This window comes from Peromyscus eremicus, chromosome 4 (genome assembly GCF_949786415.1).
Source record: "Peromyscus eremicus chromosome 4, PerEre_H2_v1, whole genome shotgun sequence".
Classification (NCBI taxonomy): Eukaryota; Metazoa; Chordata; class Mammalia; order Rodentia; family Cricetidae; genus Peromyscus; species Peromyscus eremicus.
Genome location: NC_081419.1, coordinates 55,246,093 through 55,271,076, shown reverse-complemented (window position 1 = coordinate 55,271,076; position 24,984 = coordinate 55,246,093). Strand labels below are relative to the sequence as shown.

At 39.6% G+C, this 24,984-nt stretch overlaps 1 protein-coding gene across 4 annotated transcripts in view; it reads left to right on the top strand.

Moving 5' to 3' along the window:
* Positions 1–24,984, top strand: part of Ccdc141 (coiled-coil domain containing 141) — a 157,561-nt gene that overhangs the window by 114,302 nt on the left and 18,275 nt on the right. For all 4 annotated transcript variants that reach the window (XM_059260768.1, XM_059260767.1, XM_059260770.1 and 1 more), the window contains exons 12-19: positions 3,024–3,203; positions 7,092–7,271; positions 7,886–8,011; positions 10,234–10,422; positions 11,386–11,565; positions 13,331–13,480; positions 21,735–21,875; positions 22,979–23,170. In XM_059260768.1, coding sequence (XP_059116751.1) covers positions 3,024–3,203; positions 7,092–7,271; positions 7,886–8,011; positions 10,234–10,422; positions 11,386–11,565; positions 13,331–13,480; positions 21,735–21,875; positions 22,979–23,170 — 1,338 coding nt within the window. The remainder of the gene's footprint in view (positions 1–3,023; positions 3,204–7,091; positions 7,272–7,885; positions 8,012–10,233; positions 10,423–11,385; positions 11,566–13,330; positions 13,481–21,734; positions 21,876–22,978; positions 23,171–24,984) is intronic.

Sequence of the window (24,984 nt, the reverse complement as noted above, 5' to 3'; positions counted from 1 at the left end):
ATTGAAGCACGCCAGTTTTAGTATTGTCCCAACTCTTTATGAAGAGCCTTAGTGGGTGTTTTAGTCGGTCCTGAGTTCAGTATCTTCTCTAATCCATTTCTCAGTGAGCACTTACTTTGTGTCAGGTCCCATGCTTTAATTCCTGATTTCGTTGTGGTCCTTGTTTCTGTGTCTTAGTTACCCAGTATTATCATCATTTTACAAATGAAGCAAACTGAGGCTTGGAGAAGTTAGGCGTACCTTGTCAGGCAGCTAATAAACATCACAGCTTCTGTCACCCTTTCCATTCTGGTTCAAAGGCCGCACTTCCTTATGATGACCTCAGAGATTTCTGCATACCTCTTCCTCCCAATTTGCTCTGGTGTTTGTCTCGTCCAAGCCTCCATCTTGACCACTATGGGTTGCATCAAACTGGTGAGGATGTGTCAAGATTCCGCTGGCTACAGTGCAACAGTGGCCAGCGGAAACTTCCTGCCCAGCCTTATCCCAGTACATGCGTCTGCCTGGACTCCTCGCCAGTCAGCTGAACAGTCTGCACCCGGTTCACACTGACAGCACACATTTCCCCTGATGCAGACAGTGCTTCCCCTCGTGGGCTTTTACACCAGTTCCTTCCTTCCATCTGTAACCTCCTCCCTTCCCTCTTTACCCTAGAAAGGGACAGACCGAATGTCACGTGATTGTCACGTGCTGGGGTGTTTTTCTGAACTTACTCCATGCAGAGCTGTTGTCTCCTTCCTGCTGTGGGATGGTCTGTATGTCAAGTGTGTTGCTGATTGGTCAATAAACAAATCACTGATTGGCCAGTGGCTAGGCAGGAAGTATAGGCGGGACAAGGAGGAGAATAAAGCTGGGAAGTGGAAGGCTGAGTCAGAGAGACACTGCCAGCCGCCATGATGACAAACAGCATGTGAAGATGCCGGTAAGCCATGAGCCACGTGGCAAGGTATAGATTTATAGAAATGGATTAATTTAAGCTGTAAGAACAGTTAGCAAGAAGCCTGCCATGGCCATACAGTTTGTAACCAATATAAGTCTCTGTGTTTACTTGATCGGGTCTGAGTGGCTGTGGGACTGGCAGGTGAGAGAGATTTGTCCTGACTGTGGGCCAGGCAGGAAAACTCTAGCTACACCTTCCCATCCCTATAATGTACCAGGTGTGTGCACAAACATACCTTTGTTCTAACAATTTGCTTATTGGCCTTTTTCTCACAGAACTAACTTTAGTCTCCAAGGAAATAAACAATTCTTAGTAGGGTATCTTAGAATGCTCCACGGACATGACAGCCTTTTGTGTAGTTCACTAGGGGTAAATAGAAGAAAGTTAAGGAAAAGATGGTGTGTGCTTAGGAAACAGTCATCAGCAGGGCAAGAAGAATACAGAAATCAGGAAAGCACCTCTGACCCTGAGCTAGTGCTGGCTGTCCTGAATTCATTTCAACTAAGAATGATCTTAAAACCTTTGAAGTATAGAGACTATTGCCTGAAATTTCATACTGTGTTTCCATGGCTTTTGTAACTTATGAGTTCCCCAGTCTTGTCTTATTAGTCATTAAATATTATCTAAAAGGCATACAAATTAGTTCCAAATGCTTTCTATTAATTCTGTATCACCCCATGACTTGTTAGTCTATAGTTACACATTTGATTGTATATTAACTCTGCTCAGGAGGGTAATTTAAAATAATTGAGTACTGCTAACATTGGTTAGCAAATGCTAAAATGTAGTTCTAGGGAGGCAAAGTAGTATGTCTTAATAAGATTAGCTTGTGAAGGTATTTAATATTAACATTCCCACAGAAAATTTGTCATTATTTGTACCCTTTCATTTCAGTTCATCATGATTAAAAATAAATTGTACAGTAGAGTGCTAGTCACAAATGGGTATATACTTCACCCACCCCCTCCCAATGCATGAAGGGTGAGGAGAGATCATAAGAAGCAGGGATCAGGGAGACCTGTAGGAGAACAGTGTCCTTTGGACATGACAGGACCACTGTACTCATGAACTCACAGTAGTTTGTGGAATCAAGCCAGTCAATGTTCTAGCATGGGGGCATGGGGAGGACTCATGAGCTCCTACCTCTACCTGAGGAGCTATTGATAGGTAATGGCTACTGGGGTGGGGGGAGAGTCAGTTTTCTTTTTATTTATTACTGTATTGTACTGTATTGCATATGTACGTGCATAGCTGTTTTACCAGCATGTATCCCTGTGCATCTCCTGTATGCTGGGTATCTATGGAGGTCAGAGAGGGCATAAGATCCCCTGTAACTGGAGCTACAGATGGCTGAGAGCTGCCTCATGTGTGCTGGGAATTGGACCTGAGTCCTGTGGAAGAGCAGCCATTGTTCTTAACCACTGAGCCATCCCTGTAGCCCTGGGTCAGTTTTCTTTAAGCGGTAGCTGGTAGGTTGACCATGTTCCAGTGGATGGACTCAGTAGATTATATTTATAAAACAAAGATGAGGAAAAGAGTTGGGAGGGGCAGGGGAGACAGGGCCAGATCTGGGAAAATTAGAGAAGTTGGTGGTGAATGTGATCAAAGCAGATTGTATTAAATTCTAAAATATTAATAAAATATTACATTAAAAATAAATGAATCATAATATTGTAATATGCTGAGTACTAATTGTCTTTTGCTACATTACTTTTTTTCCTGATTTGCATTCCTTGATTTTTATTTGTGCTTTTTTATTATAAAACTCAGTTTTAAACAGAGCAGCCATCTGATCTCTGAAATAAATTATTCTAATTGTAAAGTGTACATAAAAATAATGTGGGTTACAATAAATATTTCTGATTGACAATAAATTTATCAACTCACTTTGCTACCCAGAGGAAGTCCTGTCTGTCAGTTATGAAAGCAGATTTTCATGTTTTTCAGTAACTTGAAAATAGTCAATAGTTATTGAAAGAATACTGAAAAATGTAGTTTCAGTTCAATTTTATACAGTCTTCACGTGGAATCTGTGTTCTTTTTGTTTAAAAGATTTCTTAACTCTGCCTCCTCCTTCTTTTAGGTGAAGGAGCAGCTTCGGAGACTAAAGGAATTTTATCAGATCGAAATCCCTCAAAGAGAACAAGAGGATGCTGAAGTCAAGCACCACTCTGACTCTGCTGAGATGCGATGGCAGCTGTTTTTAAAGAAGAGCTTTTTGACCCAAGACTTAGGGCTTGAGTTCCTTAACTTAATAAGTATGGTGAGAATAACATTAAGTGAGCCAATGCCTTTTTGGATATTATTCTCAAAGTCAAACTCAGACATTCAAAAGTTCAACTTGTCTATTAATCAGCAGTGCTGGCAGAGGGTGGTCTTTTCAACTTCACTCAAGCTAGGCTAGTTCTGAAGCCCAACATTTATAAGCCTTGTGGTCGCAGAGCCCTTGAATCACAAGAAAGCCATTTTAGCTATTCTGATTCAAAATGCTATTATGTAGAGTCCTTAGAAGTCTATCCCAAAGTTTTGAGTTATGTCAACAGCAAGGTCAACAAGGACCAAAGACAATAATGGTGATAAATCTTTGTTCTAAAGACTTTCTTCTCATTTTAACAGATCCCTTTTAAACTATAATTTTTAATTAGCTTACGAAGTAGCAGGTTTCCAAAGACTGATTTTATTTGCTTGAAACTACTTCCAACCCTCTGTTCTCACTACTTCCCCATTCCCATCCGGCTTCAATCACTGCACTTTCAGGATTCCCTCCCTCCATGTTCACATTGCATGTGTTCTGTTATCTCCCCCCTTGACACCTCCTCTTCTCTGAATCCTTGGAGAACAAAGCTCCACAGCATTTAGAGCTACAGCCAACGCCTGGCTTTCCTGAGTTAAATAAGCAAACTATCCTAGGACCTTTATGTCTACCGTTGCCTATAGAATTCCTACAATATTGTTAGTTCACTTCTCCCTCAGAACCTCATGAATTTTCCCAATGAAACCAGCTCATTCTATTGTTGGAAAAATGCTAGCTGTTAAAAAAGAATGTTTTTTTTAAATGTTAAACAAGTCCATCTTCATATCTAGTTCTGAGCCTCTGTAGCTACACAGACACAAAACGATGTGTAGGTAATTTCTCTTACATACGAAATTCTTTCCAATATTGAAAGCAGCGGCTATGTTTAATATGAGTCTCTTCTACAACTACACATTTACAAATTTGTCATTTAGGATGTAGTTTAATTTCTTCTTCCAGGCTGATCTGCATTGCCAAGATTTTCTACTTGCTAAACCCATTCATGAAATGAAATCAGAAGCTGAACTACAATCAACCAGGCATTTTTCTTGTAGTTGAGACTTGAGGGGCAAACCCTTTAAGCAATAACCTCTCCTTGCTGTTCTCTTACTAGAGTAGTGATGCAGTGCCACTCACATGACCTTCTTATCCTAGATTCAGTCTAGATTAGCTGTTCGGCTTTTTCATAAAGATTGTAGGCCTGTATATTTCTTGCCTGATTTCATTTGGTCTTAGCCTATGATTCATCCTGTTAAACTAATTTGGGTCTATTAACTGTTTCTCTTGGGTTTTATTCTGTAGATTTATCAAGCCAATCTTTTATAGCTGTAATTACTTCTTTAGCAAAAATGTCTAAAAGGAAGATTGACATCCCAGCTCCTGAGGTAATCTATTGACTAACAGTTAAAAAAAACCCCATTAATGCTTTCAATATGTCTCACTCTAATCAGCACTGCGCACGCATGCGCGCACACACACATACACACACACACACACACACACACACACACACACACAACTCCATAATGGGAAACTTCCTCAAATAAGATGCCCAAAGGGCTTACTCCCCTGTACACTGTATGGCACTTAGCTATGGTTTGGCAAAACTCCTCTGAGTCCCAGTGATTGAAGTGTTCTTCTCCAATACTCCAGTGCTCTGTAAGCAAGAGCTAACCCCTCTGACTGTCGATGTGAAACTGACCAATCTGTATAGTGAATGGCTCCCATTTGAGAATCAGGCCATTTTCCTTTCTCTAATAGTCTAGACCTTGTTTCTAGAGATGTTTAAGAATGACTGACATTTGCCATTTTCTTGAGAGCTGGGATATGATTCATATCTTGCCAGAATCAGATTTGAATGCCCTCATCTATTTGACCTATAATCATCTTTTTTTCAACTTTTGTTGTTTGAAGAACATTAGTGATCAGCCTGTGTAGAACCAAAACATTCATTAAATGCTTATAAATTAGATACCACCCTCGTTAAACATCAGAAAAAAATATTGTCAAGCAATTTATCCATGTTCCTATATTATACAGGTGGTTTAATATACAAATACTAAGTTATTTTTCATTTGAAACATTGACTCAGTCTATTTTTTACCTTTTACATATTTGCTTGTCTTAGTATATCTCCTTTCATCTCTAATTTACATTTTTAACTTACGTTACAAGGGAATTAAGTTATTTGCAAATTGTGTATTTTGTGTAGTCCTTTAATTGCTGGATTTTAGAAATCCTTTCAATTCTGGAAATTTCAGGTGGTTTTAAAATGAGATATAGTTGTTGAGGTTTTATTTCACATTCATACTTTCTTGGACCATACTAACTTAGGGTGTCTAGAGGGTGTCCCCCCTCCGTTACCTCTGTTACCTGCATCTAGAGGTGTTTCTGATGTAGAGTTTTTCCTCTTGTCTTTTGATCTGCAGTCCTGTCTTTTATCCTGGTTGGTGAATCCTTAGTAAGTGTCACTCCTGTATGAGTAATCAGATAGTATTGTCTTCTTGTGGAATGGGTTGCAACAAGAAATGGAACCAAACTCATGTCTTGAATCTCTGTAAAAATTAGCAGGCTATGATGAAGTCCCAACAGACTGACCCTGGAAATAGCCCATATCTTCCCACTACTTCTTGATAGTCTTATATCTTCACTTCCTCATTGTTAATCTTTTCAACAGTCAAGTGATAAGTTCTTTATTGATAAAATATTCAGTCGACATAAAAACTAACTTTATAAAAAAAAACTAACTTTATTGATGTATCGATACTCTGATAGGTGAAATTGCTGATGAGGATGATTTTCTTCTTCCTAACTGTACATCATTAGTCTTATAAGTGTAGATTTTTAATGTGTCATGGTGAGGGGCTTGGTTGATCATAGACAGATGGAAGCTGCCTCTTTCTGTCGAGTTGAGTGTGTTTCTGTGATTGATATCTTTGAAGCTTGAAATTCATTTTTTTCCATCGAAAGTTTGTCTGAATCAGATTAATTGACTTTGGCCAGAATTCTGGCAGACGAACATGCCAACTTATTAATTTACAGTGGTGAGGGCTGAGAATTCTGTCAAGTGTTAGCCTTCTTGCTACCAGGCATCCAAAAAACAAGAGATCAGAGAACAGTACATGAGGAATGAATATAAATGGAAAACAAATGGATAATTTAATGCTTATTTTAGAGTGCATTACCACAAAATTTTCCATGTGCTATACTGAAGTAAAATGAGGACAATGTTTACCAAATAGACTAAAGGCAAATTATTGATCTCCTGGAATGGACAAAATACTAACTCTGCCAAATACAGAATCACTTCTTATACCCTGCTGGCTAGCCCTCAACAAGTCTTATGATAGCTTGCCTTTTCTAGACCTTACTCAGACCACTGTACCTTTATGACTGTAGTCACCATCAATAAAATACAATTCCCAGCTAATATTACATTGAGGAATATTTTATACTTTAATAGCTTCTTAATAAAATGTAAAAGATACCCTAACTTCAATTATATCATATATAAAAATATAGTGTAGAGTTATTCCCAGTATAGTTGTCTAATGTCTTTAATGATTTATTAACTTTTATAAACCATGATTATAGAACATATCATTTTATTATTAGATTCCCCCAGCCCAAAGCCACTAAAATACTACTGAGGTCTTTAAAGATCCTCCACCTGATGTCCAAGCAGAGAATATAGGTCTAAACACATGACTGTGCCTCTGCACACGAGCTCAGGTTTATCAGTCTAAATTGTATCCTGCTTTGGTGTGATGAAGTACTTGCCACCTAAAATAGCTGAATGCAAAAGAAAAATGTATCTCTTAGGAAAGAAAGCTATTACATGGATTATTAATTCAACAGGCAAAAGAGAGTGAGATATTAAATGTTAAAAATGAAGTGCACATTGTGAAGGACGTCATGGAAAAACAAACGACTAGAAGAGAAGAACTCAGCCATCTTCGAATGGCATGGTGCCTCAAAGCCACAGAAGGCAAGCCTGTGAGACAGAAGTGGGAAACATTCAAAGAGAAACTTAAAAAGGTAAGGAGATGGGCTGGTCAATGGCTCAGCGGTAGGATGACTACCTGGCATACATGAAGCTCTGGGTTTGAACCCTAGCACCCAAACAAACAAGCAAAAAGGAATGTAGAATGTTACCTTTCAAAGAATCAGTTCTGACACATGCAATGTGATAGAGCCTCAAAGCCAAGTGAAATGATCCAACACAAAATGAGAGACATTGTGTGGTTCTGCTTATTTGCAAGCCAAATTCACGGAGACAAAGATCAGGATGGATGCTACCCAGGGATGCAAGAGGAAGAGAGGGAATGGGGAGTTGTTTAACAGGTTCAGAGTTCCTGTTCATGGGGATGGAAGCAGTCTGTAGGAGGAAGGTGTGATAGTTGTATACGTATGTCTTGATGCCACTTCATTGTACACTTAGAAACAGTGAAAACTGTGCCTTTTGTTATATGTTACCATGGTTAAAAAAAAACATAAAAATCACAGGAAACTAAGGACCTTATGTGACCTCACTGGTGAGGGTCAGTGTTGGCAGGGGTTGAAGAGCTTAATGGCACACCATGTCACCGCTGAAGTAACCACGTGTGCTAAATTATCAGAAACACATTCGTAATTGCCAATGTCTGTTTCAGACTACTCACAATGTAAAACTTCTTCATGAAGTTCTTCTGCCCGTCTCTGCACTTGACCTTGGAGGGAGCCTCCAGACTATGTCAGATCTGCAAAGAAGATGGAATGCCATGAAGCCTCAGCTTCAGGTGACGATGTGAATGCATGGGTTCGGGTGAATGAAAAAAATCTCTCCAAGCTTCCCAGTTCCAGTTTGCCTTATAAACTTCCTTTTCCTTTAACAAAAGCACTCTTTTGGTCTAAAAATCCCTTGTAACAACACATTTTCTTACTGTTCCCATACTGAATCCTGAATATATTTTCATCTTGCATGAATTTAACTTATATTTCTAATTAATTTATTAGTGCATTTATCATAAAGTCACTATTTTCTTAGGGAGTGTTTTAAATTAAGGCATCTCAGAACAAAATCAACAACCTCTGACCTAGAAGCTCTATCATCATTGGCACCCAAATCACTGTCACCCCAGCATCCCAGCTCCTACCTCATTCCCTTCCTGATAATTTTTTTTTTCTGTGGGCTCCATTCACTCTCCAAGGAAGCTCTCTGGATGTGGGAGATAAACTCGTGGGTCAGTCTCAGGCCCTTGCCTCCGCATCCTCCACTCCATATCCCTGTCACTCCTGGACACAACTGCCAACGCTGCTTAACTGTCAGAGTGCCCTATGTGGTCTAGGTTATTTACTTGTTTATTCGTTTATTTATTTGGTTTTTTTCAGACAGGGTCTTGTGTGGCCCAGGCTAACTTCAAACTTGCTATATAGCCAACGGTGACCTTGAACTCTTGATCTTTTTGTCTCTATCTTCTAAGACATAACTCACAAACACACACTATTGGATTGGAGTGTTTTGTTGAAAGACTAAGACGCATCCATTTGCTACCACTTAATATGTATTGACTTTAAGGAATTCCAGAGTTAGATGTTTGGAGATTCCTTTGGGAAATACCTACTTGTTCTGTTAAAGCAAAACACATATGAAATATAATCACTACACTCTATATACACATACACATACATATACATATATAGCATCACTATCCATAGCAAACTCTTCTGTTCAAGCTCTCATTAATTATTACTAGCCCAATTGGCCATATCCTGTGTGGTATACATCCACATCTTTTGGTGCATGTTTGGATGGATGGATGAGTTCTTAACTGAGAGCCATTGCTAAGGTTATTTAGCTCTGCCATCATGATCTGCACCATCTATTTGGGGTCCATATACTTGATTTGAACTTGACAATCTTATGCAAGTCAGTCTTCTGAAAATTATCTCCTTAGCCTACAGCATTTCCTTTACTTTTTCCTTTGATATGAGATCTGCTCCTAGGATAGCAGTAGAATTCTCTTTAAGTAATCTGCCCTTTGCAAGCTCTCCTCTGGGATCTGGATTCCTATATGGGATGTCTTAGCAGTGCTGACTAAAAGGGAAAGGCAGTTTATCCCTCTCCGTGTGGTGGATATTTGTGGATTATGGCCTGACTGCTTTGAAGCGGTGTATCTTGTATGCTGTTCAGCTGGTGGTTCATTCTGATCATTCCTTCATCACAGAGCACAAGTAATTCCCCTGATGTATTTTTATACTTATCTTCTCGGTGTCCTTATCATACCACACAATCCTACTCTATATTAAATTTCAGAAAAACTATATTTACTTAGCTGGAGTCCAGTATATTTGGTATATCACAGACACACATGGCTTTCCATTTTACCATCTATCTTTGAAACACCTGCTCCTCCCCCCCCCCCCCCGCCATGTTGCTTATAAAGTGCTGAGAAGATAAGAACTTGTTGCTGGAGAACTTTTCTCCAGCTCCCGCCACCAAGTCCCGCCAGTCCCAGAGCCCACTTATAAAATAAACACACAAACTCTTATATTATTTAAACTGCTTGGCCATTAGCTCAGGCCTGTCATTGTCTAGCTCTTACTCTTATATTTAGCCCATTTCTATTCATCTATACCTTGCCACGTGGCTTGTGGCTTACCGGTACTTTACATCTTCCTTATCCTGATGGCGGCTGGCAGTGTCTCTCCCACCCAGCTTCCTGTTCTCTCAATTCTCCTCTCTGTTAGTCCCGCCTATACTTCCTGCCTGGCCACTGACCAATCAGTGATTTATTTATTGACCAATCAACAACACATTTGACATACAGACCATCCCACAGCAAGAACTGAACAATGTGTCTCAATAGCTCCATCATTAAGCACAGAATCTGGATTTTGAGAAGGCTCATAAGGACCTGTGAGCAAATGAGAGAATGACTCATTGTTTAGATAATCAGATTCTTCACTGTGAAATAAAAACTCAAAGCTGCACCTCTTGCATTGCTTTCGTGCTTTTTAGCAACTGCATGACGAGGTTCAGCATATCATGAAAGAATGGGAAGTGTTAAGTGGTCAGGGAGCCCCTTCGAAGGAGAATTCTGAACAACTGAAGGACCTTATTCATCTCCATGAGAGGCAGCGAGAGCGAATCCAGGATTACGAGGAAATCCTGTACAAGACAATCCAGTTCCACCAAGTCAAGGAGGAAGTAAGTCTTACTCTGGTTGTCTGAAGGTTGCAGGATTTTATGAGATTAAATTAAAATGTTGTTATTATGCAATAAATGAGAACCAAATTGCCTGTCTTGGTCTAAGAGGCTTGTCCACCCTGATGGTTAATTTATCTCGCACTGTACCTCTCTCCTGCTTCATGCTCCAGCCAGGCTGTGCTCTTCCTTGTCCTTTCAATACAGCTCTTACATTCCTCCTTCTAAGCCTTGACTGTCAACTTGGCATTTCCTGACAGATCTTCCTCTTCTCTTTGTTAGAATAAACCTCATGCTTCCTTCCAGCAACCTGTCCCTTCCCTGAAGTGATTCTCTATTCTGAATTCCCACAACAATCACTAGTCCTTACATCTAGCACCTCTAGATCATGACTACTACTTTTTTTTATGAAACTAGATTTTTTTTTCCCAACTCAAGCGTTAGCTCTTGGGAGGCAGAGTGCTCAAAACCAAATTCTTTCTTTCTTTTATTTTATTTTTTCATCTCAAGAGCCTGTCAGCATGGAGTGCTCAATACATACCATTTATTGGTTATTTCCTGGTGACTCACAACCACTATAATGCCAGGTCAGAGACTCCAGCGCCCTCTTCTGGCCTCTGAGTAACGGTATGCCTTTGGTACAGAGATGTGTGTGCAGGCAAAAACACTCACACATATTAATGGGAAAATCTTTTTTAAAAACAGCTTTTGAGTTTACTTAAATCACAGACCAAGGTCTTGCTAAGGTTTGAGGTTATGGTCCCAAAATATATTTCCTTCTTTCAAAGAACTGAAAATGTTAACTGATCAAAGTAATCCTGTTGGATTCATAGTACTGCAGTGTGTATCTGTGTCCATAAGACTAATGATTCTGGATGGGCTGGGAGCCTTTCATAAGCGAGTAAAGCATTGCGGAAAACAGACTTTGGAAAAAAGCAGGTTAAGTGCTAATGTTCTGAATTCCAGCTGATGCATTTTATCAAATCGAGAGAACCGGAGCTTCTAGCACAGCCCATGGAACTGGGAGGATCTAAGGAGATCCAGATGCAACTGGGCCGTTCTCAGGAAAGGAGGGCACATGTAGACCATCTTCACCAGCTGGCCCTTTCCATAGGAGTGGACATCATTTCATCTTTACAACAGGCTGTAAGCATCTTGGTGCATCATCACTGCTGCCTCTACACTATGAAAGAAGCAGGCAGATGGTTTAGTATATGTTAAATTTGAATTGATGCTTTTGGGTATGGTGTTGGCTCTTGAACCCAGAACCTCATACATACTAACCAAGTACATCATCTTCTATCCCCAGTATGTTAAATAAAAAAAAAACATGAAATCATTGGGGTGCTTATTAATTCTAAGTTTCTACCATTGTTAACAAACAAACAAAATCTAAGGGGAAAATCTGATCATAAAAACTTTCTTTAATACATACTGTTCTCGTGTTAATTTAAAATAGAGCCATGGTCTCAGATGGTCAGTAGGTTTCTGCATTTGAAATGTATCTAATGCAACCAAGAACCTAAACTTTTTACTTTAATTTGAAGTAAGTTAAACTGTAAAAGCTGATGCTCAATGTCATTGTTGAAAATTTCTCACTATGGTTAGAAACTACTTGGGCATGTGATTCTACCTTAGAAACTGTAAGTTTTGAGAAATCTAAATCTGGATCAAGTGTTTCTGATGGAAATGTAGCCCCAACCAAGAAAAATTCTAGCTATTATATGCACATTAGACTTCAAAGACGTGTGATCAAAGCCTTAACACTTTTATATTAGATATATATTATAAATAATAATATTTGGACACACGTGGTTAACTAAACTATGCTATGAAGGTTAATTTTATTTCTTCTTTGCTTTTCAATGAGACTATTGGAAGTTGTTCAGCTACTCCATGGCTCATACTGCATTTCTACTAGACAATGGTGCTTCAGTATTACAGATGCAGAGGATTCCTGGGTCCTAGAGTCTTGCCAGAGCAGCAGCCCCATTGTAGAGAGGAAGAAGCTGCAGTCCAGAGGCAGTGGCCAGTCATCCACAACAGCCCAGAGTGAGGATCCCAGGCCCTCTGCCTCTGACCTGGGTTCTGGCTGTTGTGGCTGCTTATACCACTGATCAGGTTCAAGAGAGGAGCCTAGGAGAACAGGATGTATTTTCTGACCCAAAGTTCATAACGCACTGGACTCCAGTGCTTTAAATATTCTCCAAATCCATACTTGGAGGGAGCAAAGGCTATGTTGACTTCATTATTAATAAAAACCACAGGTCCAGTTTCATTTTAAAGTTCATATAAGATACCCACCAGGCTATATGTGATATGGTGAGCCTAGCATCTATTCTTTAAAGGCAGAATAGAAGAATTTGTTGCTCTTAATAGAATCCACTTTTGCCAGTGTCAACATTTTCTAAGGGGTTTTATTACATTTGTAAATTTATTTTTAAAAGTAAAAGGGAAGTAGGATCTCACGTTGTACAAATAACGTAAATTGTTCCCTAGCCCTCTCTGGCCTTGCTGCCAGCATGCCCTCTACACAAGATAGTGATTGGAGCACTTGCATAATGAACCTGAGGTTAAACTCAAGTTGATGAGAAAATTACAGCACCCGGGCAGAATGTCTCTAATGCATATTTTATGCTTTTTGAAGTAAAAATTAGACCTTACCATGAATGGCATCTCTGAGGAGTTGGGGATGATGATGAGATTTAAGAATGGAAATGTCTATTCCATAACGTTGAGTTTCTGGCTTCTTTCTAAAATAATTAGACTCAAATATGTTTAGGGTAAAATAAATTAGGACCCTATATCTCTTCTAAAGCTATTTGTGTGCATCAAAATGCAGGCAAATGGTATGTTGTCATGTGGCCGTTTCACAGCTTCTTTTTGTCATTTTCACATCCTTCATTTCCAGAATTGCTCCCATCTTTCTGCAAAGAACCTACAGCGGCAGCTGGAGGTCCTTGAATTGGATAACAGGATCTGGAGTGCCAATGCCAAAGAATACGAACAGATCCTGTCCTGCAGCTTGGAATACTGCACCAAAAGAGATGAGATCAATGAGGTGGGGCTTTGAAAAAGGACATGCTGAGCCCAAAGCGTATGTCCCAGTGTCTATGCGTGTGCATGCATGCTTGCACACTCACACACACACACACACACACACACACACACACACACGAGAGAGACAGAGACAGAGACAGAGACAGAGACAGAGAGAGACACACAGAGAGAATCAGAACACTTTTTTCTTACCCATATCCTTTTAGTCTCACAATAGCCTTGGGGTGCCCAAAGTTTGAATAAACTTCAAGCTCCCAAATATGTTGAAATCAAGATGGTGTCAATGTATAGAAAACCCTTGAATACAAGACTGAAGGCTTTGTGTCTTGGTTGTTGTTTTCTTTTTGGTGTGTGTGTGTGTGTGTGTGTGTGTGTGTGTGTGTGTGTGTGTGTGTGTGTTTCATCCTGCTTGAGTGGACACAGCTTTTTCATGGCATAGAAAAGGTGGCAGTGCCCTGTGTGGCAGCTTGCTCCAGCCTGCTGACATTCTATTTAAGTAGCATTGACTCAGGGTGAAGGAGGTGCTAAGGGCATGGAGCAGGCTCTTTGCTTCAGAGACCACAGATTATTTTCCCAAAGTCAAGTGACTCACCTCATGTTAATGTGAACAGGTGGCTTTTTTGGCAAAAGAACTCTTAAAGAAAAGAGAGAAGGGGTCTTCCATGCCTCTACATCCCCACAAACACAATTTCTCCTTAACTGTTCTCAGCCCTGACATATATTCAGCCCCCCTCCTGCATTTCCAGCCTCCACCTCCAGTGAAGCTTTTCATTCATGGGATGTGTGCTGATTGTCTAGTGCTGAGCATAGCCATCTTCCACCCATGGGCTTGTTCTAGGGAAAACACATCAAGGCAATGATGATTCCACATCTGTCTTCATTGGGAGTAAAATCTTTTGAGTCCACTAGGAAAGTGGCCAAGGGAAAAGGCAGCTAACTAACTTTCTTGAGCTTTTACTTTATGCCCACTCTGCATAATCTGGGCCTACCAGGTGTCAAGAATCATTAACTCACAGGTTAAAGGATGGGTAATTAAGCTTTAATGGTGGTCTGTGCTGAAGTGCCCACCCTTCCTGCAGGTCACAGGCAGGTGCAAGAGGGAGCAAGCTGGAAGGAAGAGCAGAGGAGGTCAGGAGTAGCTGCTGGGATCCAGCCCACCAGGAGGGGGCAGGGAGAAGCATCTGACATGGCTGTCACTTCAGCAGTGGGCTCCAACACTGCATGCTCTCTCCTCTTGGTCTGGGTCACATTCTGGGGAATCCCCACTGTAGTCTGCCCTCAGCACAGAACCTTTCCTGGTTCCGTGTGCTGTCGTCTACACTTCTGCTAGCTCTGTTCGCTCTTGCTCAAGAATCAACCCGAGCTTTTTGTTCTCCCAGGCTATAAAAGATTTGTGGCCATTTTTAAAAATTCTCTTTCTGTAACATTTGTCGTCTTTTCCTCTTCCCTGCCTCTCTCATCTTCCTCCTCTTCATTTTTTTTTCCTTCCTTGCTTTGTCCAAACATCCCTCCCTACAGAGATGGAGCAACTCCGCACCTACAGAGAACACATAGGGAGCAGGCTAAGTGTGTTCCCAACCCCGCCTGGCTGGGTTTCCATGTCCCCAAAGAGCTGTGGCATTTGTGAAGCTGGGTTCCCCTGCCCAGGCCCTTCCAGCAGTTCTATTTATAGGGACAGCCTCACGAACTTACACTGGGAGCCAGCCCAGATGACAGACACCCCTTCCCGACATAGTAGGGATGCTCCATGGTTGTCTGTACCACCTCGGGAATGATCGAGCAGAGGCATATGATACAAATGGGTTTGATGCAGGAATCAGGGAGCACTTGAATACGGTCTTAACTGCTAAGAGAAGTGGAGTGCCCTCTTGCCTCTACTTCTAATCTAATTCATCTTCAGGCTCTATTTCCACACTTGAAAGACCTTTGAAAATCTTAGGTCTTTTCTACTTTTTTCTTCCTGTTTTTGGTTTTGGTTTTGTGGAGACATGACAGGCATGTGGAAGTGCAGCATCTACATGCTGGATTTTACAGTCACCACATTAGTGGGAAAATAATTAGAAAGAACGTTTTCAATGCCCCTTAGTAAAATAAAATGTAGATAATGTCGTATTCTACTTTGAACTGTGACTGTAGGAGGAAACTCAGCTGATGTTTCCATGGTGGCAACCTTTGGCGTCTAGAGGTATAACTTGTTTAGACACATGTATCTAGAGTACTATATAAAATGAAGTCAGGCAAGGTGGCACATGCCTGTTTTCCCAGCACCTGGGAGGTAACAGTAGGGAGAGCAGGAGTTCAAGGTCAGTCTTGGTTACAGAGCAAGTTCGAGGTCGGTGTGAGCTACATAAGACTCCATCTCAAAACTAACAACAAAAATTGAAATGCAGTGTGTTAAGTATAAATAAACGAATAACATTTTGCCAGGGAACTAGACTGTACGTAATATTTGATTTTTAAAGTTGATCACAGAACACACTGTTTTGATTCAGTATGATCAAAGTAGTATACGAAGGTTCACAGACATGGAGTTGTAATAGACTTCAGAGAATATCTGGCTTAATGTCTTCATTTTTCATATGACTCATCTTAACAGTGCACTAAGAATACCGAGCTTCTGTCTGACGTCTTTTGGGGTCAACTTTGGCCAAGATTCATCTGGACATGAATGTGCTTGGTGTGTGCTTAGCCAGAATGAACCAGTCACTCAGTAGAGTCCCATTCCACCACTTTATTCCTGTCTTTTCATGCATCTATGATACGATGGAGGAACGATCGGTCATACTTGATTTGTTTCTCTTGACTTTGCTGGAACTAACTTAGTGCTCTTCGCTCAGGTCTTTACAGAAGGACTTTGTACCTTCAGGCAAATGGATGGAAGCTTCTCTAAATGTGATTTTTAAAATAGGATGTGACGTTCTTTAAAGACACGTAACAGTGTCTTTTGTGTTTCATTATCTTTGCATATTTTTATGCATAGTAAACGTTTGAAAAACTTGTTTTCTTCACATTTACCCATAAGAAGCACAACTGTCAAAGTGCTGGATTTTAGGGCATTTTCCTCCCCGTTTCATGCAAGAAGACATTTGTGTGCATAACTGCTCAATAGCACTTTGCATTTTCTTGCCTAGCCATGTGAATATATCATTAACACACTAAGCATCCTAAAAACTTCCACAGCCACATTACATTGCTGAGGAGCATCACTTGTTTATAGCTACACCTAGAAAGGTCGTGTGTTAGTAGGAAACACATTTTCTTCTTGCAAGCTGACCAAAAAAAAAAAATCACCCTTATATTTACATGATGATAGTGGGGATTTATAACTTAAGGGCTCATATTTTGTGTCACAAACAATTGCTTTTCTGGGAAGAACAGAGATGACAGAATGAGGCTGGTATCCATTTTCTCAAAATAAGTTTTCCACAAAGAAGCTACCAGCCAATTATGTTACCTTACCCTGGAAAGTCTCCTCTAGGATAGCAACATCTTTCCTATCAGAGGTGAAGAAGGAAAGGATTTAGCATATATATTCCATACACCAGGCATGAATCCCTCAAATTCTGTTGTCAGTTTGGATGGATCTGTCATCTGAGAGCCGGACATACAAACTGATAAGGAGCATAAGGTTATAATCGAGGAATGGTGCTTTACACACACACACACACACACACACACACACACAAAGATGAAAACCTGAAAACCACCCGCCATTGTGTGGCACTTTGTCCCGACAAAATGAGTGTGGATAGCCATCATGGCAGGGAAGAGCACAGAAACATTTGCCTAGAGAACAAATGACTCTGGGAGCCACCACTGTGAAACGAATAACAGACAATGTTCATTTCTCAGATTTGCAATGCAAACTTGTTCTTAGAAAAAATACTAAACTATCTTCATCCAGCAAATTTGTTTAATGTGGCTACCATGAGCCAGGCTGTAACACTGCAAATGTCCACAGAAAACTTAAGAGTCTGGAGACAATGAAAACCCACATAGCCATGGCCATCTGCCCAACAGGCCCCGACCCAACTGCATTTGGGTGGCACATATAAGTGGACAGGAAAAATTACAATTTGTTCAGAAAATGTTCATCCTGAAGGTTCAAACATTTACATTGTAGTATTTGATATCTGTAAATCAGATAGGATCTTCTGGAGAATATGGACAGCTCACATTTAAAATTATTGTTAGCATACCCCCAAAGAGAACAAATAAGATATATTAAATTCATTATGAAGATGCTGCACATTCAGGATAATGTTCACTGCTGCTGCCGCCTGCAGTTTGGAACAGGTCTCTGTGTTCCAAGTTGTCTCACTTCCTGTTGCTATGCGGCTTGAAGCTGAGGAAGGTGTGCTGTGGTTACCAAATGGAAGAAGGCCAAAAAGACTTCTCCAGAAATCTATCCAGCATAGAGACCCAATGCCCTCCATTAATATTTGCAGCAAAATCAGGATTAGATTTTGAATCTTTGGATGTCTTCATTTCAAATTCAAGCGTCTCCGGGAGGAGGTACATTACAACCTTCCATTACAGAAAATGAGCCTCAGAAGGCTCTCTCATCTGGAATGGGCAAACGGAGCCTAGGAAACGGACCTTGTGAAGTGCATGCTAGAGAAATGAAAACAGACTGCTCATTTTCGGTTTGGGGGGGTTAGCCAGAAGTATGCCGTAGTTCTAATGCAAGATTTTCTTTGCAAATCCATTGCCTTTGTTTTAAATAGCCCACGTCCCTCACACCAGTTGGTGCCTTGCCAGCACCAGACTTCCACATAATACATTCTTGTGAAAGCTGCCTCAACCGGCTTAGTCAAGACTAAGAATAGCAAGCCACCCTGGCTTGTCAGGGGGCTCTTACTCCTCTGTCTCCATAGACATTCTCTCATTCCTAGCTCTGAAAGGAGACTTGTCGTTCACTGGGGAAATTATTAAAGAGGACAATTTTTGTAGTTTCAAAAACAAGACCAGTTTTTAAATTTTAGTATTTTTTTCTAATTATAGCCATGTAAATTTAGTCCACTTATCCCATGCACACATGGGAGCTGAGCCTGTCCAAAGAGGGAAGAATCAAATTACTCACTGAAAACAATCCTAACATACTTAATACATAAATTTTACTACTGTGAATTATAGCACTTAAAGATTTCTTTCTTTTTCTTATTTTTTTTTTTGCATTTAAAGATTTGTAATGACTAAACTATTTCTGTCCCCATGCTGCTGGTGTGTGTGGCTGCTTATATGCTCAAGCTGGGCAGTTGTCTTAACCATCTCCACCATCCTTCATTGCTGATTAGCTCACTAAACTTAGAAACAGCTGTGTGGACAATGATACACCAAGCCAGTAACCATAGCACTCTGTTCCTTTAAAACTATGATGCCAAGTTATGTGGGGATTAGATGAAGTTTTTATATTGGAATGTACAGGCTAGCAAAATGAGGTGCGGCTGGATTTGTTAATGCTAGAGGTGGTTCATCCATTCTCTCCCCTACTTGTGCATGCAGTAGTCTTGAATTTGCATTAAAAAAGGTCTAAGAGTTTAGATTTGGACTGAGATTTCCAATGTGACTAAAGAGTGCCAGCAACTCTGTGGAGAGAGCTTGTGTGTCAGAACGAAGCTATCACATTTCACATACCCATGGCGTCATGAACATTCTTTGGCCTTCTAAATCATCTTCAGTGGAAATGCATGCATGCTGATACAGAAATGAAGTCGTTCTCACCAGTTATAAATCTGATATTTCTTAATCCAGAGTAAACTAGAAAGCTCATGGTTTAGAATGAAAATGTTGGGGCTCTGTCTTTCTATGTTCCTCAGACAGCCTTCAAGCTTCTTCAAACCTTCCCGTTTGAAGAAGCAAATAAGACCCTTTGGCTAGCAATTTGATGGTAGAATCACTCTTCCTTCCTCTAGACTGAAGTCTATAGTACCATGTTTCAGTAGCTAGAGAAAGGAAAAAAATTGTGTTTTCCAGTCCACACCTGCCCGTGACTGTGTACCTTTATTCATTCTGTAATGCTTATTTTATTATTTTATCTTATTTAATTGCATGTTCATGTAATGATTACAGGCGCTGACACATGATGTTGTATGTGTGGCAGAGGACAACCTTGGATATCAGTCCACTCCTTCTAGCTTGTTTGAAACGGAGTCTCTATGACTGTCTGTGCAGCTGTGTATGTCAGGCGAGCTGGCCTGGCCCATGAGCTTCTGGGACTTCTGTCTCTGCCGCCCATCTTTCCTTTAGGAGCACTGAGATCCCAGACACATGCTGCCATGCTTGGTTTTCTGGTTTCTGGAGGATCTAAACTCAGGTTCTCACACTTGTTTATTAAGCACTTAACCCACTGAGCCATTTCCCCAACCTTTTTTTTTTTTTTTTTTTTTTTGTAAACTCTGGATTGTCCTTGAGTTTGTGATCCTCCTCCTTCAGCATTCTGAGTACTGGGATTGTAGGCATGCGCTCTCGTACCTTGAATATGGTTGTTAATGGTGGTAAACTGTTGTGACATTGCTCTGACCATCTTAACCACTTTGTGTGCTGCTCAGTGGTATTCAGTACATCCACCTTAGAGTACAGCCAGCCCACTCTCCATCAGCACACGTTTGTAATCATCTCAAGCAGAATACCTAGACAGCAAACTTGTCACGAAAGGAGTTTTTAAATAATGATCTCTGGCAGCCTCAGATAGGGTATTTATTAATTTATAGTTGAAGATGCAATTTAGGGATATAAAAAGGGCCTACCTCAGTTTTCTATAAATAACTCAGGATATGGTTTCTTTATATTCCAATTTCATATAATATACCTCATTTACTCCTTCCTGCTAGAATTAACACATGTACATTAAAATATCAAGTGTCACAGAATGTAAATATTTAATGGCTATTTCATAAATATACCAGCTTAATAGGATATTTTAAATATCTCCTGATATAGAAATCATTTTCCAAATCTGAAGTTACAGCTCTTTCCACTCTTTCTGGACATTGTTGGTTTATCTGTTAAAGTGGTTTTATGGTCTCTGTTCTTGGTTTTGTCTGTAGCTTAAAACTAATATAGAGCAATGTCATTTTCTATGTAAAAATCAATACTGATTGAGTATAAGTATGTTCTATGCAAAAAATGCATAAGTATAATAATTTCTATATAATCAGATCTGCCAGAACCTTGTAGAGTTTCAAGAAGAGTTAATGATGAAGTCAATGTTTTATTTCCACAATATGGAAAACTTGGAGTGAGCATTTTGAGAAAGCATACATTTTCTAGGGCAGATGTATTTTTCTGTATTATAAATCTAAGATGTAACATGTGCATGGCTTTTATATATCTCAGGTTATTTGTTTGCTATCATTGAAAAGAATTTTAATGTATTTCTAACTTTCCTTTCCATCACTCGGATTTATCAACCATGACATGATTCCTTCTTGCCATAAAAGCTCCCATATAACCTTAGGTTTTATGTTTTCTTTGTGCTTCCCTTTGCTGATAATATGAAGTGAGAGTCACCTAGAAGTACACTTAGCCCTCATGAATATGTAGAAGCAACAGAAAGGAGAATGTTTAAAAGTACCGTCTTGCTTAGAATCTTAGTGCACTGGTAAAGATGAACTGTTTGTAAGACCATCATAAAATGCCCTGTCTACACACAAGTCAGTGTTGCCCTTGGTGGCAATGACTCTTTTTTGGGTTTTTTTTATTTGTTTGTTTGTATTTTCAAAGTTAATGTCCTACATCCAAGAAGTAAAACTCATCTAAAATTTGCTCATGGAAATAACTTTAGCTAGGAAAATAAAACTACTTTCTCACTAAATCTCACATACTGTACTAGCTATTCTAAGAGTCAAGCTCTCATTGACCCCTTCATCATCAACAGCTCCTTGGAGCCTTAATAACTTTTATACATAATGACTATGAGACAGTACCAGGATACAGAAAGATCTGGAACAATACTAGCATGTAGAAAGTGGAGTGAGTGTCAAATTTTATACCAAGTAAATACAAATAAGACAATTTGATTTAGCATAAGTTTATGTTCAAGATGTTAGATACTTTCTTATTTGGCAACCAATGGGATAGTCTGTGACTATACTGGGTTTAAAATCATACATCAGAAAGTAGTTTTGACTGAAAGTATTCTGAAAACAGTTTTAAGATGATGACTGTTTGGAAATATTTATTATATTCATAACAATGAGTATTGTCTATCTAATTGTAAGGAAATTATGATTTTATTTTTCATTAAACTATAGCTCAAAGAGTCATTCAAAGATATAAAAAAGAAATTCAACAATCTGAAGTTTAATTACTCCAAGAAAAATGAAAAATCTCGAAACCTAAAGACTCTTCAATATCAAATCCAACAAGTTGATATGTATGCTGAAAAAATTCAGGTAATAAGAAAGCAGTGTATGTGTGTGCATGCACACATGGGGGGGGTTTACTGCAACTAGTGCAAAATCATTACAGTCCACACATATTTCTTTTTTACAGAATTGAGATAAAAAGGTAGTTTTCTATTTTTATAATGATTTGACTTCTTGAATGAAATAAATAGTATTTGATTTATCTAATTTCCCCTTTAAAAACAATAACTTCATTCTCTATAATCCAGAGTTGGTTTTCCTGAAAATGTTTTAGTTGTTTGTTTGGTATATGGTAATGTGATGCTGATTTTAAGTGGACTAACTTACAGGAAAGATCTTATAGAATATTTATGGCAGCATTCTACCCAGAAAACAATTTCGATCATCTGAAATCAACTCACCTTCATTCTGTGAGCTTTCTGGCTTATTCATAATTTTAAATTTCAAATCATTTCTAATTGACACATGAAAACAGAAGAAATATGTGTATGTTTGGGGTACCATGTTATATTTCAGTGCATGCAAATGTTGCATACTATTTAAACCAGGCTGGAACCCTCTGTAAAAATACTCAGTTTGTTCTGAAATCACTTGAGGCCCTTGCACTTGGCTATCACCATCACCATCATCAATATATTACCAGCACGTGTGGTCGCCCTGTTCAACAGTACTCCAGAGCTTCTGGCCCCATCACTGTAACCTAACGCCAATGATGCATGTTGAGACGCATGTGCTGGGGCAGCACTAGAATAGTTTCTGCCAAACAAGGCTCGTGCGTTTCCATGCTTCCCCAGCACATGTCCGTGCATGTGTACCAATGTGGCCTGTCGGCCCTCTGCCTTTTTTCCCTTCTTATCCTCACACATCTCCAGAATGCCCACCATAGATTCTGGAGCTCCTGAAAATTATAAATAATTTGTATTACTTCTAGGTTTTCTGTTTATTTGCAAATACTGACTGAAAAAGATATCTTGGACAAAACCTATTTCCAAAGTACCTTTCCAGTGATTGTAATTTTAGGATATCAGAATGGTGGAAGCAGCAAGTTTCTCCAAGTTATTCTTTTTTATCACCGGCATCATAAGGAAGGATATAATTTCCTTTTAAAAACCTTTACCACCCCCCCACAGGCTTTAAGGAAGAAAATGGAAAAAGTTAATAAAACTTCTGATTCTTTCTCAAGTTATCCAAGTAATAAAATTAACAACCTTTTGGAAGCCATGGAGGATTTGCAAAAGCATGTGAATGACTTTGACAAAGTTGTGACAGATTACAAGATGAATTTGGACCTGACTGAACATCTCCAAGAAGTAATAGAAGAGGTATTTTATTCTTCTTCTTGTAATTATATTCTTACTGTAATGTTACTTCAAAATATATTTTGTCCTGAGCATGGTGGAGAACTCTTTAATCCCAGTAGCTGGAGGCAGAAGCAGGAGATTGCTAGTTCAGGTACAGGTTAGGCTTCATAGTAAGACACTATCTCAAAAAAAATCCTACTTCTTTAAAAAAATTTATTTTTGTAGGAGGGAATTGGGGGTAGGTGGGTAGGGGAAGGCTGGAAGGGTGGGAGGAGGGAAGGGGAGATCTGTGGTTGGTATGTAAAATGAATAAAAAGTTTCTTAATAAAAAAGTAATAAAAATTATTTTTAATATTTATTTTATGCCTATGGATGTTTTGTAAGCATGTATGTCTCTGCACCATGTATATGCAGTGCCTATGGAAACCAGAAGGAAGCGTTGGATTCCTCTAGGACTGAAGTTATAGACAGTTCTGAGCTGTCATATGGGTGCTTGCTGTGGGATGTTCTGTATGACAAATGTGTTGCTAATTAGTCAATAAATAAAACACTGATTGGCCATTGGCTAGGCAGGAAGTGTAGGCGGGACAAGGAGGAGAATAAAGCTGGGAAGTGGAAGGCTGAGTAAGAGAGACACTGCCAGCTGCCACCATGACAAGCCGCATGTGAAGATCCTGGTAAGCCACAAGCCATGTGGCAAGGTATAGATTTATGGAAATGGATTAATTTAAGCTGTAAGAACAGTTAGCAAGAAGCCTGCCACGGCCATACAGTTTGTAGCCAATATAAGTCTCTGTGTTTACTTGGTTGGGTCTGAGTGGCTGTGGGACTGGCAGGTGAAAGAGATTTGCCCTGACCGTGGGCCAGGCAGGAAAACTCTAGCTACAGGTGCTGGGGATCGAACTCAGATCCTTTGGAAAGGCAACCAGAGCTCTTCAGCACTGAGCCGTCTCTCCAATGCTGTATGAGTCACTGCTGCCGTGAAGGCCCTGGTCATGCTCCTCCTTATTATTGCTTTTAGGATAATTCCCTAAAGTTGAACTGCCAAGTCAAAGGGAATGAATGCCAGCCACAGGAATTTTGTTTTTCTGTGTTGTCTAGATGCTCTTCAGAAAGCTTTGATTAATTTACTTCTCCCAATACTATGAGAGTTTCCATTTGTTTGTAACCTCCACTCAAACTGTTTGACCACTAATATTACAGTCACTGCTGGAAATCTATGTCAATGCTCAAGTGGTATATTTATTTCATAACACTTGAAAATATTTCAGAATAACTTGATACTGGGATATCTCAGGTTCCTCATTTCTGGTTGTAACCTTGGTTACTGCCAAGAGGATAGCGGTAGTCCACCTAAAATACATGAAGTCTGACAAGGTCAAACCATTGCCTCATATTTTATGTCATAGAAACCACACCTGAGGGTTTCGAGCATTCTTTGTTGCCTGTTATTCTGAAATACAAACTGTCTTTCTGTCCTGCTAATGCAGTTGAGTGTTTGGACTTAATGCCACATTATGATTATTCTTTGATATATCATGTATAATACAAGTTTACTGAAGCTTCTTGGCACTTACTTAAAACTAGCTTATCATAGAGTCCTGTTTTGCTATTTTTTTACCCAGCACAAATGCCTCTGGCCTGGGACAGACATTTCTCCTGCCACAGTTACTTATTTTTAGTGAAAAATTGCTTCATACTTCCACTGTGCTCCAAAATAATGACTAGTTCTATTTCACAAAGGTAGAATTCTTTTCTTTGGATGATATTTCCTTGATCCATGCTCTAAATTTTCTTTTTAAAGGAAAATTTATCATTAGAGTATTACTAAGAAA